The sequence below is a fragment of the Cebidichthys violaceus genome, unplaced genomic scaffold (assembly GCF_023349555.1).
Source record: "Cebidichthys violaceus isolate CVI_PGR_0920_01 unplaced genomic scaffold, fCebVio1.0.p SCAF_5, whole genome shotgun sequence".
Classification (NCBI taxonomy): Eukaryota; Metazoa; Chordata; class Actinopteri; order Perciformes; family Stichaeidae; genus Cebidichthys; species Cebidichthys violaceus.
In genome coordinates this window covers 5,263,543-5,281,728 of record NW_027176705.1, presented here as the reverse complement: position 1 = coordinate 5,281,728, position 18,186 = coordinate 5,263,543, and the positions used below count along the sequence as shown (strand labels likewise).

Genomic DNA, 18,186 nt, shown 5'->3' with positions numbered 1-18,186 from the left:
ATGACAGAGGATGTGATTTCAAAGCATTCACATTAAGAGGAATGTAATGATTTAATTAAACTTCAGCTTTACAGCAGTAATATTGTCATCCCTGTGGAAGATTTTATTTTATTATTATTTATAAATGTATTATTTTATTTATTTATTACGATTAGAATAATTATTTTTTATAGTCCACCTTGAATAACACAATTACTGAGACAGAGATTAGAAATCCGAACTATAATAAACCATCAGAGCAGCTTTGCAGCATCTTACCTGCTCAAAACATATTCGGCATCAAAGAAAAATAAAATAAATAAGGTGACACTTTCAATTAGCATCCCTTATAAAGGGTTTACAAGTTGTAACTAGCAGCGTTATTAACTGTTAATCAAAAATATACAAATGCTTATTGATCAGTTATACGTTTTGTTAATAAGAACTAGTTTGTGAATTTGTTCTCGCTGTTGAGTAATTGATATCTAAATAGTTAATAAGTCATTAATAAACAACAAAAGGCGTTTGTCATTATGAATGATAATATATCATTAATAAGGGGGTTTTAATGGTCCAGGTCTGCAGGTGTAACTGTCAGTACGTTGTTGATGCGTACATTTTGGTCCAAATGTCCTCCAGCTCTTTTCCAGGAAGTCAGAGGTGAAATAGTCCTCGAGAGGGGTCTTCCTCATTAGTTAAAGCTTAAACGACAAATCAGGTGTCATGCTGAGTGAGGAATGAACACAGTCACAACATGGGAACCCACAGTAGTTCTTTAAAATGAACTACTGTGGGTTAATTACAACCTGTAAATCTTTTGTAAAACCTTATTTTACTGTTGTAGACTCACAAAAATTAAAATAATAGCAGCCAAGAGATGAGGAAATACAGAAATAGTACAACATCACATACAATCATATTTAAGCCAAATAAATTAATAAATAAATAAATCGAATTGATTTTAAGAGGGAAATTTTCAGGCAACATTGTGTGACGTCATTGCTGCCTCAGCCAACCGGATCGCTCTGTATTTGTAGTCCGGTGGCGGTGGGAGGAATAATTTAACAGTGGCTTAAATAGCGAAGCAGCCTCGAGCAGAGATGTCAGGATCTGGTGTCAGAGAAGCGTTACAGACAATGTTTGAACTGAAGACTGACACGTAACGGACTAACACTGCAGAGGACGTTTTGGTGGAAAATTTGGGTGGCGGAAAGCTTCGGAGCGAAAAGCGAAATCAATAATTAATGTAAGTAGGACTGCTGGATTGTACAGTAACCGGCCGTTAGTTGAATATTAAACATCGTAATATCCTGTGTAGTATTTTTCTGTTATTTTCTGTTATTTTTTTACACGAAATATTCAGTATTTGGTCGGTTCTCCTTAAAATAATGTGCGGCTGGCTGTTTGAATGAAGCTCCGGCGCAGACTGCAGAGCCTCACCCCGTGTGCAGATGTTTACATGTCTCCTCACAGGCCACACATGATACTACAATCACAACCTCATGTCTCTCTCGTTTATTATTCAGCTTCAATATAGGCGTTTTCATGTCAATTAAAACACATGTCCTTCTATTTATGTTTCCCACCTATAGAGGATAACGTCAGACATAATTAGAAATAATTAAAAAAAAAATCTTTGATTGCCGTTGAAGCCATTTGGTTGGGTCAGTAATCCCAAAGTGTCAGACTGCTGCTCCACTCACATTTAATGATGTAATTGGATAAATGTTCACATCATCTGTCTGTAAACCCTTTAGCCTCTCTGTCACCTCTGTCCTCTTCTCTGTTTATATGTGATATTCTCACTGTCTGTGCTGTAGTGAGTGTGACATTGACCAACTTTTAATAAAGAAGCCTTTGTGGGGTATGAGTGTTGTTGCTCACTCCCTCAGAAATAATAGCAGTTACAAGGTTCCTTTACTGTTGTTAGTACAATACTGAAATTGCATTGCATTACATTGAATGACCCTATGCTTTGTCTCGTGGTTGGCTATTACATAATGGTGAAGCATTGTGATTGGCTGGATGACTGGGCAAGGCTTTGGATGTGTGTAGGTGTGTATGTGTGTGTGTGTGTGTGTGTGTGTGTGTGTGTGTGTATGTGTATCAGTGGTCCCATCTGTTTGCACGTGGTCTATGTTGACAGTGATATCAGATCTGTGGCATGTTCATGAATGAGTGCATGTGCATGTGTGTGTTTATGAGACAAATAAAAAGAAGACCAAGGGGTCAAAAATGATGTAATCATCAAGTCCCACGTCCAGTTCTTGAACAATTAGTCATAGATTAAAGGGTCAATGCACCCAAATGTCAAAACAGCAAACATACATATTTTTTTTACTGCTTTGGTATCTAACCATGCAGGTACCTTTTCATTCATAGTATTGAAAAACATTTTATATTCCAAAAAACAGTGTCTTGGTTACGGTGGATAATAACACAGACCTCAGTGTGAACAGTTTAGTTGGAGCTACTTTATACTGTAGTAGAAAATGAATATAGCAAGAAAAGAAAAGCTATTTGCATAGTAGATATCACTTGAGTTAGAAAAATGTTTCTTGTAATTTGGAGTGACTTAACTGTCCAAGTCCAACATATCAAGGAGGCACTGCTGTTTATTGTTAAAACATGTGATTGATTGACATTTCTGTATCCAGTAAATACTCCTTTAAATATACTTTGATGTGATGTAAGTAGAGGTACCATTAAGCTCAGTCTGGACACAGTGAATTCATTGGTTTAACAACAGTGTTGTAGTGTGTTGTGTAGCTATAGCGAGCGGGTCTGAACAAGTCTGATGTTGAGATGAGGTGTCACACTCGTACAACAGAATAATGCTGGGTCATTAGAGCAGAAGAGTTCCATTCTGAGATTATCAGTAATTGATAGGTGTTAACAAAATGACTTCATCCTACTAATGTTCTCACATGGTCTGCCAAAATATAGAGCCATCTGTACCCTAGCTGTGATAATGTGTGTGTGTGTGTGTGTGTGTGTGTGTGTGTGTGTGTGTGTGTGTGTGTGTGTGTGTGTATCTGAGTCAGCACAAACAGTTGGCAGGCGGAGATTTGAAAGGGCAGTTTGTTATGGAGATAAGACAGTGATGTCACAAATATTTTGTGCTTGTGTATGTGTTTATACTTTTTTCCATTTTCCAATGTTGAATATTTTGGTTTCCAAACACCTCCCAATATCCTTAACATTTACTAACTATCCATTTCTCCAGAGTGCTCCTACTTCCGCTTTCTTTTCCTTTCCTTCAGAATTTCACTCTTTTTCTCATCTTCTTACCTTTTCAGCATCTCTTTATGCCTTTTTATCTGCCTCTTTCTTTTTTCTCTTTTTCTTTCTTAATCTTTGTTCTCACTTTTCATTCTTTCTTCTTCGTGTTTTCTCTCCTTTTTCAACTCATTTAGCAAATTCTGAAGTGTCACATTAGCAATGCTTTCACCCTTGTTTGAAGCTTAAGTAACACTAATGGCTGGCAGTTTGCTAAATAGATAATGTGGCATGATAATTGATTCTGTTACATTGCACAACAGTTGAAAGGGGCTTTAGATATTTTGCAATGTACAAAAACAAAACAACTAAAAAATAAGTATAAACCGTACTTTTGATTTCTCCTGGACGCTGAATGTAGTTTCTTACTATTCTCTCTCTGATCACCAAATCAACAACCACCCATCTTGCAGCCCAGTGAATGCATTTCCCTGTTTGTGTCTCTCTCCAAGGCCATGTTTGGCATTCTAGACAGAGAGCATTAGAGGCTGTGGATCAGAGAGACTGGCACAGCACCACATCATTAGTCTTGTCCCAGATGGAGTGTATTTTGCATTACAAAAATATACAAACCATCTTCTTTTTTTATTTTTAGGAAAAGCTGAATGTTTTCCCATCCATGCACCCACATCCCAATCACAAACACCACGCTTAGCAACGCCACAAGAACACTGTCATTGTTTATGGTTTCAGCAAAGATTGCAAGGTTGGCTTGCGTGTGGGCAGTCATTGGACTCAGTGGATCAATAATTTATTTTAATGTGGCAGGAAGGTCTTACACAAAACATCTCAACAGTCAATAGGTCCATTGAAGGTGATTTGTCCTGCCTGAGTGTGTTGCTGTGCAAATGTAGATAAAACCTAATTTAATGGACAAAAAAGTGGAGTCGTCTCTGTGGGAAAGTAACCAAAACTCTCTCTCCCTCTTTCCTTCACTATCTGCCTCCAGTTACAGACCATGAACTATGTGGGTCAGTTGGCGGGCCAGGTATTTGTGCAGGTCAAGGAGCTTTACAGAGGACTCAACCCTGCAACACTGTCTGGATGTATAGACGTCATCGTGGTCCGACAGCCCGATGGCTCCCTGCAGTGCTCCCCCTTCCACGTACGCTTCGGAAAGATGGGTGTTCTGCGGTCTCGTGAGAAAGTGGTGAGATTATAGCGTGCTGCCTCCCTCACACTTTCACTCGCCTTCTTTTTCTTTTTCATCTGCATGTGCAGTGTAGTTTTGTCAGAGACTGTTGCTCACACTTCTATTCTGTCAACAGCATAAGTAAAAAGTTCGGCATTCAAATGTGTAGATACCTTTCATGACAAAGTCACACTTTGCATTAAAATCAAGATGACATTTTATGTGTAACACAGTAATGTATTTCAGTAGGCCAGAAGTAGGTAGTAGGTACTAGCTGAGAATCAAATGAAAAGTAAACAAAAGTATTGCATTACAATGCTGCATTATAGTACAGTAAAAGTGGATGACAGCACATCACCCCCAGCTCTGAGTACTGTATGTATGCATTTTTACATCTTTGTGGGTAAGTTGAAAGTGGCACACACAAAAAAACAGTAATTGCTATCTGTTAGATGAGATAGACAATATATATTTACGGAACTAACAGTCACTGAATGTGTTGACTCAAAATCCTAGATTGAGGGTTGTTTTTCATGTCATTGAGATTTAAAACATGCTAATTTTAAGGATTATTATTCTCTCCTGCAGGTGGACATAGAAATTAATGGAGAGCCAGCGAGTTTGCACATGAAGCTGGGAGAGAATGGAGAGGCCTTCTTCGTCAAAGAGACTGAAAACACAATGGTGAGTAGTAATGGACAGAGTCATTACACTGAGTCAGTTAACACAAACAAATATAGGAGGGAACATAACTCACTGACATGAAGGTCGGACGTGCAGGCTGAGCTAAAATAAACTAAAAAGTGCTTGAATTTGATTGGTACTCATAGAGAATACATTCAATGCATGCCCACTTGCATTGTGGTAATTCTGATTTCACCACTTATTGATGAATCTGCAAATACATGTTGTTGTCATTACCAGGTGTATCAGTTTTCCTGATCAGAGAAGCCCAGAGGCAGCAGACATGTGCCTCTCCTCTCCTGTAGTCCGAGATGCAACATGAGACTGAGTTCTAGGAAACTGCTGGTGGAGTCAAACTCTTTTAATAGTCTTTCAGTTCAAGTTTAAAAAAAGATCTAAAGGTAATTTTTCTTTTCATTCAATAAGTGCAAAATCAAGAGGTAAACAGAAATGCAATAATACAATAATGAATAAAACTTAAACCTAAACTTAACGTTTCTTGTACAAAGTTTTTATTATAAAAATACCTTAAATGATAAATAAATGGCACCTTAAAGCAACCTCTCAAGCCCTCAAGAAAATGAGAGCTTTTATGATTATAAGGAAATCGTAACCTTAGTTATTTTAAACAGCAGCCTGTACAATGCAATGGCCTGCTTTGATGTTAGTGTGTTTGTACATTGAAAGGTAGAAGAGGAAATATGAACCGGCAAACCCAGTTTGAAAGCTTATCAAATGCCAAAACACCACACAGCAATTTATACTGTTTTGCAGCACTAATAATGTAATTCATCAAGATGCCACAAGGTGCATGCTTCAATCTTTTTAGGCCTGATCCATTAAAACCCTGCAGTGCAAGTGCAGGTTTAGAGCACCAACTCCATTCTACTTCAAGCAACGCAGTAAAGTGAGACAAGCAAACAATAAATAATTACAAAGTTTAAGGACCAGGGAGGAGGTGTAGGGATGGAAGAAAGAAAACACATATAAATATAAGAAACAAACCAAGAAATTCAAAAATCTGAATCTGTAAAAGAAGATAAAAGTTATGTGGTCACATAGAGAAACAGATACTGGCAGAAAGATAGATGACTTTACCAGGACACGTGGCCACTGACATCTAATTATTTTTAAAGTTTTGGTAAACAATTTTATGATCTGAGATTCTGCTTTGTACAGAAGTAGATTATAGCATATCAGCTGAAATATATGATGACGAACAAGAGGGAGCAAGAGCTCCTGTCTCCTTGTGGCACTATATTTCTCTATCATCGATTTGGGTAACTGTTCAAAACAATGCAAAAGTCCCAATTAAAAAGCTTTCTATGCAACAATAATAGATCGTGTTACATGGAAGTACTTGCAGCACAAATAGAAATACATCCGAAAACAATCTGACCTTTGTCATCACATTTTCTCTTGTGCTGACAACTGACTCTGTAAAATGATAGGCGAGGATTCATGGAAAGTTGGAGGGTCAGGGGCATGAGGGGGAGCACTGTTGTGAAGGAAGCAAGGATCAGTGGTGAGCATGATTAGAGTTGGCTATGTTTCCCAGTTGAGAATTAAGAGGAATATTTTGTAATCTGAAAAGATCTAATTCCTAATCTGAGGAATTACATTGCTCTAATTCTGCTTTCATTACTTACTGTCTCTGTCAAAGATTGGGAGTATTTCTCTAACAGTCGTCCCATCGGTGCTCTTTTGAGTGTGTCCTGCAAGAATATTGTAATGCCTCAGTCCTCAATGGATGGGAAAATAAAGTATGTTAATTTAATGCCTGAGACACTTTTTCAAATTCAAATAAACATTGAGAATTATTTGCAAATTCTTTTAAGACATAGAGGTTGATAGAGGTTTGGGCCCTCTATCAAAATCCTTGACTTAACTTTTCCAACGCAGACTGGAAAACTATCAGAGGGCTATTTATAGCTCTGCCGAATTCACCTTCCCTATAGTTGGTTGCATACGGACTGCACTCGGGCTTAGATAGGCAAACAGCACTTGCAATAGATACTTTACTGTACAGTACTAAAGCACAGATGAACATGCACCAGATGAAACACTGTCAGATATGGCAGCTTGAGGGTTCAAATGATTTATCCTCCATCAGTGTTTTTGCTCCGTCTGTTTCTTAACAGTTATTGTCTCACCGTTTTCCATGGGAAAAAATCAACAACATTTCTAAGGAACTATTTGGCATCAAGCCAAATCTTCTATGCCTCCTCTACCACACCTCCCTCTTCTCACTCCCTCCATGTTCCTCAGGAGGTAAAATCTGAGGACATGTTGCGGCTTGTGTATTCGATCATGCACAGGAGACATTAACTAAATGATCCAGCAGGAATTCATCTTTAGGCTAGAGCATCAGGAATCTCTGAATACGTTTGGTAATAAAATCCACATGATGTAATTTATCACAATGTGGTTACACTGAAAACCTCTCTCTAGTAATCTAAGTTATTACACCATGTCATGTTGCAGTGTTAAACAGAAGTATTAACAAACGCTGTATTGCTGCTCTGCTTCATGGTTGACGTGGATTTGTCTCAAAAGATAGAATTCATACATGTCACATTATTCCCTTGATGCAGGTAGATTCAGTTTTTTGCAGAAAACCATATTAATAGAAATAACATCACTGGTTTTGAAAGGAAGAATTATGTTAATAGATTAGTTAAAAGATTGAGAATGAACCATCCAAAAACATTTAAATGAATGCTCTGAGCAGTTGAGCTGTGATGTGGCATAGTGCTCATGTTGAGCTCTGTCCCTTTTTCTCTCCCGTCAAAATGAATTGAGTTGTGTTGGACTGTGTCACGACACGTGCACTGTGAGGCATGTGTCATTCTGCACTCTTTGGATCATCTCTTTATCGTTCTTTGTGTCTCTCTATGTCTCTTTAAGTCATATTGTAGTGAGATGTGAATCTGTGTGATTTCACTAAGCTCAAACCCAAATTCCCAACAGATTGTGTGGTGGTATACACATATGCATATCTTGTTTTTTAGGATATGAGGATGGTCATATCTATCTCAGTGATGTGGATATTAAAGGGATTTGCAATTTTGTTCAGACATCCATCGTTCTCATACTTTTACCCCAGCAGCCTGTTTACATTTGTGGTTTTAATTGTATTGTCTCAACAACTATTCAATAGATTTCCATGAAATAGAGTTTGCACTTGCATGTCCACCTCAGGACAAATTGTAATCACTTTGGTAACACTATGACTTTTCTTTTAGCACCATCATCAGGTCAAAATTGATGAAATTGAAATTTATTGAAATTGAAATATGTGCTACCCAGATAACATTCCCATTAGCCTCAGCTGTACTTTGTTTTTAGAGCTCATTAGCAAATATTAGCATGTTAGCACGCTAAACTTGGTGGAGAACATGGTATAAAATGTATACCTGCAGAGAATCAGTATGCTAGCATTGTCATGAGCATGTCAGCATGTTGACATATCAGCATTAAGCTCAAAGCACCGCTGTGCCAAAGTACAGCCTCACAGAGCAAGACCGAATACTCTTAGTCTTGTTAAGCCATTCTAGCAGCGTTTCTCAACAACTACTAGATGGATCGGCATGACATTTGGTAGAGACATCCATGGTCCCAAGAGGCCCCTTTCACAGCAGCCGTTTTGACATGTCATTGCAGAGTAAACACAGGTGTAATTGATGAAGTGAATTAAGGTCCCGTTCTATTCAGTGCGTCACAGCCATGCACAATAGGGCCCTGGCCCACCTAAATGGAACAGGGACGTAATTAATGTTATTAATTACACCTAGTGTTTACCCTGCAATGACATGTACAAATGGCTTCTGTGAAAAGGGCCTGGTAAATGAAGCCAAATGATTTTGGTGATCCCCTGACTTTTCATCTATCACCATTTTTTCCCCAACTTTTACTAAGCCAGTAAAGGCTGTGTACTGTTTCTTTCGTTTTGTGCTATATTAGCAAATGCTAACACACATAAACATATGTTAGCATTATCATTGTGAGGATCTTGCCCTGCTAGTATTAGCACTTAGCTCAAAGCACTACTGTGCCTAGCTACAGCAGCTTTACACTCTTTATTTTCTACTCCACTTTATCTTTGTACTCTTTCCCACATGATTCCATTTCAAATTTCAATTACTTTATATCAAATATGGTTATTTTCAGTTTGATTAGGAAGGTATCATAATTGCTGACCATATCAATGGCCTTGTATGATAATGTCACATTTCTATGTTGACAGGAAATAGTTCCGTCCTACCTAGCAACGTCACCCATCATGTCAACGGGGGCAGAGTTAATGGAGTCCCAGTTAGGCAGACGCAGTTCTCGTCACCATGGTAAGACCTGTTGAAAAAAGAACTGTGTGAATTTGTGAAAATGTGTGTGTGTGTGTGCTTTTTTTAACAGTTTTCATGCCACTCTATCACATCACATAGACATCATCCCCTGCAGCTCACTTCCTGTCCAGAGCCTAGGAATGCAGCAAAGTGATGGCGGGATGATCAAGAAGAGGAAGAAGAGAAGAAAGAAGACACGGCCAGAGGCAGGCGGAGGAGGAGGGAGGAGAGAGGAGAGCGGGGAAGAGTTCTCCGAGGACCAGGATATGTTTACTATTGACTTGAGCTCGGATGAGGAGAGAGAGGGTGACAACAGGTGTGTATGCGTGTGTACAAGTGACAGATTGTTTGATTGTATGTTTCGGTTTGAACATTTCAGGCTTTCAGTATTGACATACAATCTTCTTTTTTTTTTTCTTTTTTTTTTTTACCAAAATGTTTTGTTCGTTTGTTTTGTTTTGTTTTGTCTTGTTTTGCTTTGTTTGTTCTGTTTGTCTCTGCCATATGTAAAGCGTCTTTGGGTACTTAGAAAAGCGCTATATAAAATGAAAGTATTATTATTATTATTGTTATTATTATAACAACTAAAAACTACCTTAGTATACCTAGTATTTCTGAGCCAACAGTTGCTGTCTGTTGTAAATCTGTGTAGACCATTAGGAGTTTAAAAAGGCCTTCCCTCCATGCCATTCTGTTGATATGTTGTTGTTGGTGTGTGTGTGTGTGTGTGTGTGTGTGTGTGTGTGTGTGTGTGTGTGTGTGTGTGTGTGTGTGTGTGTGTGAGAGAGTGAGTGAGAGAGACAGACAGACAGAGACAGAGATAATTAAATTCCATTAACATTCTTTCATTGCTGTGGTGAACCACTTTCGTCAGGATTCAATGCTGTTTGTGAAGCAGATGAACCACTGCCAAGTTTGTTTATAAATGTTTTTCAGGCATGATGTCAGTGGTTGTTCCAGCCATCTAAAAAACAACATGTACTTTTGCACCGCATGAATCAGAAGACCAGGAATTTAAAAAAATACCTGAGGACATTCTGTTCATGCTCAAATTGGAACTTGTCCATTTAGAGCAGTGTGGCTCTGTGGGTTGGAATGGAAACCCCTCTAGGCCAGACAGAAATATCTCAACAGTCTTTGGATCGATGCCATGAAATTTTTACAAACAATCTTGTCCCCTTTAAGATTAGTTATGACTTCGGTCATACTCTCACTAATTATCTAGCGCCATCATCAGGTCCAAGATATGGGCACCTGTAAAATTAATGATGTTCCAGCTATTTTCTTTTCATGCCGCTTCTGTCTCAATTCAGTAAAATCCTTTTGATGGCTCAAATTCAATGCTTAGGAACAATTCAGGTAGATGAGAAGTACTGTAATGTGTGAGCATGTTTGTGTTTACGTAGGGGAGGGAAGCCATTTGAAAACCAGCTCTGTTTGTGGAACGCTCTCCAGGGATTTGTTCCCACAGTGTTCTCTGTCTCTTTAAAATAATGGCTCTTTTTTTAGGAAGTTAACCACGTGATAGGGTGGGAAAATTCCCGAAACTTTTAAAAACATCAAAGACTGTGTGTCTAACTCATGTCATGCTAAATACTATAATATGTGTGGTTATAGTCAAACAGGATGCAAAAGTAGTTTTCCAAAGTAAGGATGAGATAAACAGACTGTTCTTCAGGACATTTTTATGAGCATAAACAAAACCATTTGTTTTACTTTATTTGGACTTGCTGAGACACCATGTATCTATATAGTATGGTGTGTGCACAGGCTGTGAAGTAATGTGTGTGTATGCATATAAGTGACATCTCCCTGCATGTGTTTGTGTTCAGACCTGTGTATGGTGATCAGGGGTCTACAGCCAATACGCACACACACCACAGCACTGATTGGATCCGTTCACAGAGGTATGACTTTGACACAAATCACATTGAGATACACACTTAATGATGAACTTGTTCTCGTCTATTTTAACTGTCTGGTAAACTCTTCCTATTCTTCATTCAGTTATTTGTTTTTCTGTTCATATTATACAAATCATTTTTAATACATTTTGAGTAGATAATAATCATGATTCATTCTCACTCCCCATCTCCTCGTCTTCTTTCTCTGTTGTTGTGTGTCTTTCTATGTCTTCTTATCTTCCTGTAGTCACATGATTAAGGACACTCTCTTAATCCCTCCACCCTGTGGTCTGTCCATCTCTTGTCCTCAGAAGACTTCTCACTTCTCCAGTCCTGTTAGGTATCACCTACAATTTGACCCTCTCTGAATGCTGGAAATGAAATAATGCATTAATGAAAGAAAAGCTCACAGTTTGCAGGAAAGAAGATACAATATTTTGAAATTATTAAATATGCATTGTATATAAATATTTCTGCTATATATTATTCTAGTGTTTTTAACTTTATTTTGTATATTGAAGGTACTTTATCTGTTAAAATATGGAGTACAAATGGATATAATCAAGTGTCTTTCATTTTCCCAGCAGCCCCGACAATTCTAGGTCATCAACACCAAAGAGCGACTCAGAGCTAACCAATCAGAACAAAGACAACCCTGAGATGTTGTGGACCTGGGGGGAGCTGCCACAAGCTGCTCAGGTATTTACACACACACACACACACACACACACACACACACACACACACACACACACACACACAGCAGAAAGCGCTTCAGCATGTTTACATATTTTATTCAGATTTCAAAACCATATGCATGTTATAATGAAATAGTCAGGCACATCTCCAACCATAAAATTAAAAAAAAAAAAATGTTTACGTTGTTGTTTTTGTACAAATTAAACAAATGAGATAGAATGTGTTTATTAGTGAGCTTTAGAGTTGCTGGTAGGTGAATTGTGTTACCAATGGATAGAAACAGTCTCGCTGTTTCTCCCTATTTCCTATTTCTTTATGCTAAGCTAAGCTAAAAGGCCGCATTTATTTACCATGGGTGGTATCAATCTTCTCATCTAAAAGAACCAACTAAGAATAAGTATTTCCCAAAATGGAAAAATAAATGGAGATAAGGAAAGTAAGGGTATAAACATACTGGGCATACAACACACAAAACTAAAATATTGTGAAACAAGTTTGATCTCTCTCTCTCTCTCTCTCTCTCTCTCTCTCTCTCTCTCTCTCTCTCTCTCTCTCTCTCTCTCTCTCTTTCATAGCCATCCTTCTTGACTTCCCTCCAGAAGCAGGACCCTGCCACAGCAGTCTCCATCCCAGTGTCTTCCAGCACTCACTTCAGAGCCATCAGTGACACCGGACCCCCCTCCTTCACTCTCTATGCTCCCCAGCCAGGGGAGGCTACTGCTCATGGTGGGGCCAAAGACACTGAAGAAAGCAAAAATGGAGCCATGGTGGGAGTACCCACGAAGACTGGGGACAGGGTTGGAGGTGAGCATGGTAGCTTTATGGGACAGAAAAATTATGTTAATGTGCAAAGTATTCTCTACAATTTCATAGAATGACATTACAGCCTAAAATATTAAAATAATTATGTAATTGTGTTTTTACTCATCACCTTTCATGTATTGCTAACATTTTTCTGTCATAGACTTGCACTTTATTGACCTCCAATGGGGTTTTTTTCCCATGTTTTGCAAATGTGATTTCCAATTGATTCACCTCAGACTTGTTAGCATTTCCATGGATGAATCATAAATAACCAGAACAGCCTAGTTCGATTGGTAAACTAAGTGATCGTAGAACTGCAGAATTCAAATGGAAAAATTGTAACGTTTCCTGGTGAGCTTGTTTTTATGTATCAATTGATTCTTTACTCTGGGGTTTTTTCTGTAGTAAGAGAGGTGGAAAGTGTTGGGCCATCATGTCCAGAGGTGGAGGGTCTAACAGCCTGCTCAGTGTCTCCCAGGATTCTCCTTGATCATCTTGATCAAAGTGGGAATAGAGGAAGTCCCATTAGAAGAACGGACTCGCCATCCAAGAGGAAAGGTATAAATTCTCTATCTCAGGCATACAAGAACAAAAGTGTGTATGGAGTGAGAAGTTGTCTACGCAATTGTTGCAATTGTCTATGAGGAGGTCCTCAAGTTTTTTTTATGATCTGATTCTGCCAATGTAAAAACACACTACCCCACAGAGAGGGGGAAAACATATGGTTTGCATGAATTGGGGATTTCATTTTGGGCCGATGCCATCCATTGCTTATTTGAAGTGTTGTTTTGACCAAGATGTTGTTTGTGTATGGGTCAGTGTCTGAGGCCAAAGCTGCGTGCAGTAATGCAGACAGTGAGAAGGGAACACAAAAGAAGACTTTTTTTAACACAAAGTGTAAGCTTCATTATCATGCTACTGCTACTGATGATGTGTAATATTGTCTCTTATCAGAAAAGAGAAGCCAACACCTTGGTGCTGATGGCATATACCTGGACGACATTACAGCGCTGGAGCCTGAAGTAGCTGCTCTGTACTTCCCTAAAAGGTTCAGTAACAAACATTTACATACATTTGTGTTTTATATGAGTACAAAACATATTCCATCCAAATACACACACCTACTTTATAAAGGGCTTACATGTGGTGTACTTCACCCTCTGGCGGCCACCATGGAGGTCTTGACTTAGACTTTTGGACTATTTTTGTGATATATGGCTATAGCTAACCATGACAGGCGTCTGGGGAGCAGTTAGGGGGACAGTGTCTCAAGGACACTTTGACTCAGCTAACGTCCCAGCCAAGGATCGAACTGCCCCTGCAAGGATTGACCCTCTGGTTCCCAGACAACCCTCTTAGCCTAGTGAGCTAGCCGCCCCCACAGTTAAATATTTGTGGGGACTGTAGTTAGCTGATGTGAACATTGAAGTTGCTGCTTTTCAAAACTGTCAAGGGACTTTAGGCTAGTGTATATTTGACCTACACCATCACAACAATATTTTTGTGTGTTAAAACGTGTGTTTCTCTCTTTCATCAGTGACGGAGGCAGTAGCTCAACGAGAGGGGACTCTGAGATGATGATGATGATGGGAGTGCACAGCGCTAATCAGTCCCCACAGTCAGTGGGTAGCAGTGGGATGGACAGCGGCGTAGACAGTTTGTCCGACCAAGTAGGGGACCTGCCTCATGTTGCCATATCTTTGTGCGGAGGACTCACTGATAACAGCGAGATCACAAGAGGTAGGATAAGGAATGTGCAAGGAGGCAATGACAGAAGGAAAAAAATAAGGTTACAGTGCTGTCCAATTTTACCGTTTATTCTCTTATTTGTGTTTAAAAATGTCTGTCAATCTGTGTATGTTCTTACCTCTTTATATACTGTGTGTGTGTGTGTGTGTGTGTGTGTGTGTGTGTGTGTGTGTGTGTGTGTGTGTGTCATGCCACAGAGCAGTTCCAGGAGAGGGCAATTTCCTATCATCAGTTCTCTGAAAACCCTTCTATTATCGACGACCCTAACCTGGTGATCAAGATAGGAAGCAAGTATGTACTGCTATACTGTATTCAGTACCTAAGTGTGATTCACATTAAAACTGGCACCACACTGCAAAACAAATTTAGCTTTCTAAGGAATAGTTACATATTTGGGGAAATCTGCTTATTTGATTTCTTGCCTGATGGAAGGCAAGGCAAGTTTATTTGTATAGCACATTTCAACAACAAGGTAAAAAAGTCCTTCACATAAAACCATTAAAAGCATCAAAACATAAGGCAAAAGAAAAGGAGATTTAAAAACAATTAAGAACATAGAAGATGAAAGGATCAATACCTCTCTCTTGTCTTTACTGTAAATATAAAGTTATCACCAGCAGCTGGTGAGCATAGTTAGCACAAAGACTGGACAAGAGGATATATATAAAGTTATGTATGTGTATGCCAGCTGTCTTTGTCAGATATAACTGAGGTGTAAAGAAGTGCTTATAGCGCCCTCTGTTATCCATTTGTAGGTACTACAACTGGAACACAGCAGCTCCTGTCATGTTGGCCATGCAGGTCTATCAGAAACCACTGCCACAGGTAAGACCACCATAGTAATACATAAATATTTACTTTCATTTGTTCCCAGTTGACTGTATGTTTTATGTTATGAGTTTATGGATTCAGTGATGGGAGAAGTTCTCATATTTATTTAACTTGAATTACCCAGTTGTATCACCAAAATGTACTTAAAGTATAAAACATAAAAGTAATCATTATGCACAAAATGGACCCTCTCAGATGTATATTATTATACAGTAAATTATATTACTGTATTTTTATTACTGATGCAATACTGTGTACTGTGTACTGTGTAATGTGTACAGATTGTGAAGCCCTCTGAGGCAAATTTGTGATTTGTGATTTTGGGCTATACAAAATCAATTTTATTTAATTTAATTGTGTAAGCAGCATTTTCATGCTGTAGTACTTTACACACTCTTGGGTAGTTTAATCTATAAAATGCATCTTATTTGTAATCGTTTTGTATTTAAAATCGGAATCAGCAAAATCACTATTCACTACAGCTGTCAGATAAATGAAAATTAAATGAAATTTATTATATTGTCATATACATTGTTACACATATACAAAATATAGCCTCTGCTTTTAACCCATCACTAACTTATTGGGAGCAGTGGGCTGCTGAGAAGTCGTTAGGGGTTCAGAGTCTTGCTCAGGGACACTTCGACACAGGACACGTCCCAGCCAAGTATTGAACCATTGACCTTGCAGTTACCAGACAACCCTCTTAACCCAGTTAAGAGGGTTGTCTGATGAGATTGAGAAGGGTTCATGCATTTTGGGGGTCGCTCTAGATGAGGAGAGAAGGAAAAGAAGTCCAGAGTTTATCTTTTTTCGTTCTCGGCCTAAATTTTTTTTTATTTTATTTGTTTATTTATTTTGCAGGGACAATGCACACCAATCAACAGTGAAACTGTAGGTGAGCCAGAGTTAGCCAGAGAGGCTAGTTTTCATCTGCTGTCCCCAGCCAGATGTTTGAAGGCAGCCTAAAAATGACAAAATTTCAAATAAAAATGGAATTCAAATTCATAGATGAAATGCAGTGGTCTAAAATAGTTCTCTCTGAAATGTAATTAAGTAGCAGTTTAAAGTACTGTAGTATGACATAGAAAAAAAGTGCAAATGCCTTAAATTGTTATTATGCACAATACAGTACTCCGTTACATTCAACCAGTGGTTATCGTTATTGTTTTTATACACTATTATATGCTACACAATTTTTTTCATATACTGTGAAAGTGTTGTGGCCCATCTAGGCTGAAAACAAGTAAAGACCAGTAAAAATGATTGTTCAAAACTATGTTATGCTGCATTTGGTGAACTATGGTATGTTACACTCCTCTTAAAAACTTCGGGTTGCAGCGGAAAAGAGCGTGCCACAACCCAAGTTACATAGTTATTTGTCATTGCTGTTCCATGACCATTTGTCAGTACCGCTCGAATCTGACTTGTGTTACAGCTTCTGTTGTGTTTGTGTCAATATCTACAACATCCCTGTCCTTCAGGGTAAAGTTGTACAGTACAGAATGATTATTTGGAATTTCTATATAACTATGTTATGTTTTTGAATTGTTTTAATTTGATTATATTATCAATAATGTGTTGGATGGTGTTTGGTGTCTTGAGTGTTCCTCAACCTCCTGCATCACTTCCTCTTGTGCACTCCCAGCATTTTGCAATTATTAATTATTATTAATTCTCCCTTAATCTGATGTGTCACTTCAGTGTTGTCAATTGCCTGTGTCCTCTCTTTATTTCATGAAAAAGTAAAGCAAATGCTACCAGATGAAGTGTGTTCACATTTGTTTCTGGCTCTCATAATAATCAATATTCAAAATGTTCAGTTATTGTTGTACAATACAAATGATATTTGATTATTTACAACTAACTACAGTGGACAAAGCTGACAGCATTGTTATGGATACTAAGATGGGGACGCTTACATCAAAGCTGCTAGTCTTATACCACGGTGAAATATGGCTTTAAATCTGTTTTCCTAACACTTTAATAATGTCATGTCTTTATCCCCCTCCTTATTTTTCCCTTTTATTTACACATTTTCTGTCTCCCAACATCCATGCCATGTTTGTGTGTACCAAGTGTTGGTGTCTGAGTTACGTGTTTTCTGCTTTTGGCCTCTTCTCATACTGCCTCCCTGGTCTGTTTGGCTCTGGCCCTTCCCAGCCTGTATGATGTTTTCTTGCTTTGCTTGAGTGTTGGTCAGGGCATGTCTTTGTCTGTCTGTTTTTTACCATCAGTTTTCACCACTGACAACCACGTCTATCTATTCTTCCTCGTGGTGTGGAAGAATAGACTTCTCCATTTGACTTCTTCATAATCTTCAGTCCCTTCCTTTCAGGTTTTACTTTGCAACCTTTTCTCTTTGTTTGTGTGCCATTCAAAAATCCACCTGTATCTATTGTCACTTTTTGTGATTTAGTTGGAGTTGTGTGTGGTTTTCTTATATGATCTTTGTTATTTTTACTTTTGTACTTTCTTGCGCTTTCTTTTCATTTGTTTATGGGTTTATCTGTGTTTTGTGCTTCACTTTGTTTTGAGTTTTTTTTATCAGTTTTGAGTTACATTTTCAGTCAGTTTTGAGTTGTCTGTGCATGGTTGTCTCCAGGCCTCAGTGGAGAACATCATGAAGGAGAAGATGCCAAAGAAAGGAGGACGCTGGTGGTTCTCATGGAGGAGCCGGAACAGTGACTCCAAATCAGTAAGTGCAGAGGTACACACGTCATTAGTGAGCTTTTTTAATAAGAACTGTAATTTATCTTTAGCCTTTATTATCTACACAGTG

The 18,186-nt window shown here is 38.4% G+C and overlaps 1 protein-coding gene across 6 annotated transcripts in view; it reads left to right on the top strand.

The window, feature by feature from the left end:
• Nucleotides 1-1,087: 1,087 nt before the first annotated feature.
• The window catches only part of lpin1a (lipin 1a), a 23,685-nt gene continuing 6,586 nt past the window's right edge, over nt 1,088-18,186 (top strand). The window contains exons 1-16 of one of the 6 annotated variants that reach the window (XM_068731131.1): nt 1,088-1,225; nt 4,208-4,408; nt 4,979-5,074; nt 9,321-9,417; nt 9,517-9,733; nt 11,250-11,324; nt 11,569-11,661; nt 11,909-12,020; nt 12,596-12,824; nt 13,230-13,382; nt 13,779-13,872; nt 14,362-14,564; nt 14,771-14,864; nt 15,329-15,398; nt 17,484-17,570; nt 18,010-18,102. In XM_068731131.1, coding sequence (XP_068587232.1) covers nt 4,217-4,408; nt 4,979-5,074; nt 9,321-9,417; nt 9,517-9,733; nt 11,250-11,324; nt 11,569-11,661; nt 11,909-12,020; nt 12,596-12,824; nt 13,230-13,382; nt 13,779-13,872; nt 14,362-14,564; nt 14,771-14,864; nt 15,329-15,398; nt 17,484-17,570; nt 18,010-18,102 — 1,905 coding nt within the window. In that variant the 5' untranslated portion in view covers nt 1,088-1,225; nt 4,208-4,216. Of the gene's footprint in view, nt 1,226-4,207; nt 4,409-4,978; nt 5,075-9,320; nt 9,418-9,516; nt 9,734-11,249; nt 11,325-11,568; nt 11,662-11,905; nt 12,021-12,595; nt 12,825-13,229; nt 13,383-13,778; nt 13,873-14,361; nt 14,565-14,770; nt 14,865-15,328; nt 15,399-17,483; nt 17,571-18,009; nt 18,103-18,186 lie in introns of those variants that run through there. The other 5 variants (XM_068731130.1, XM_068731134.1, XM_068731133.1 and 2 more) reach the window with 5 other exon arrangements.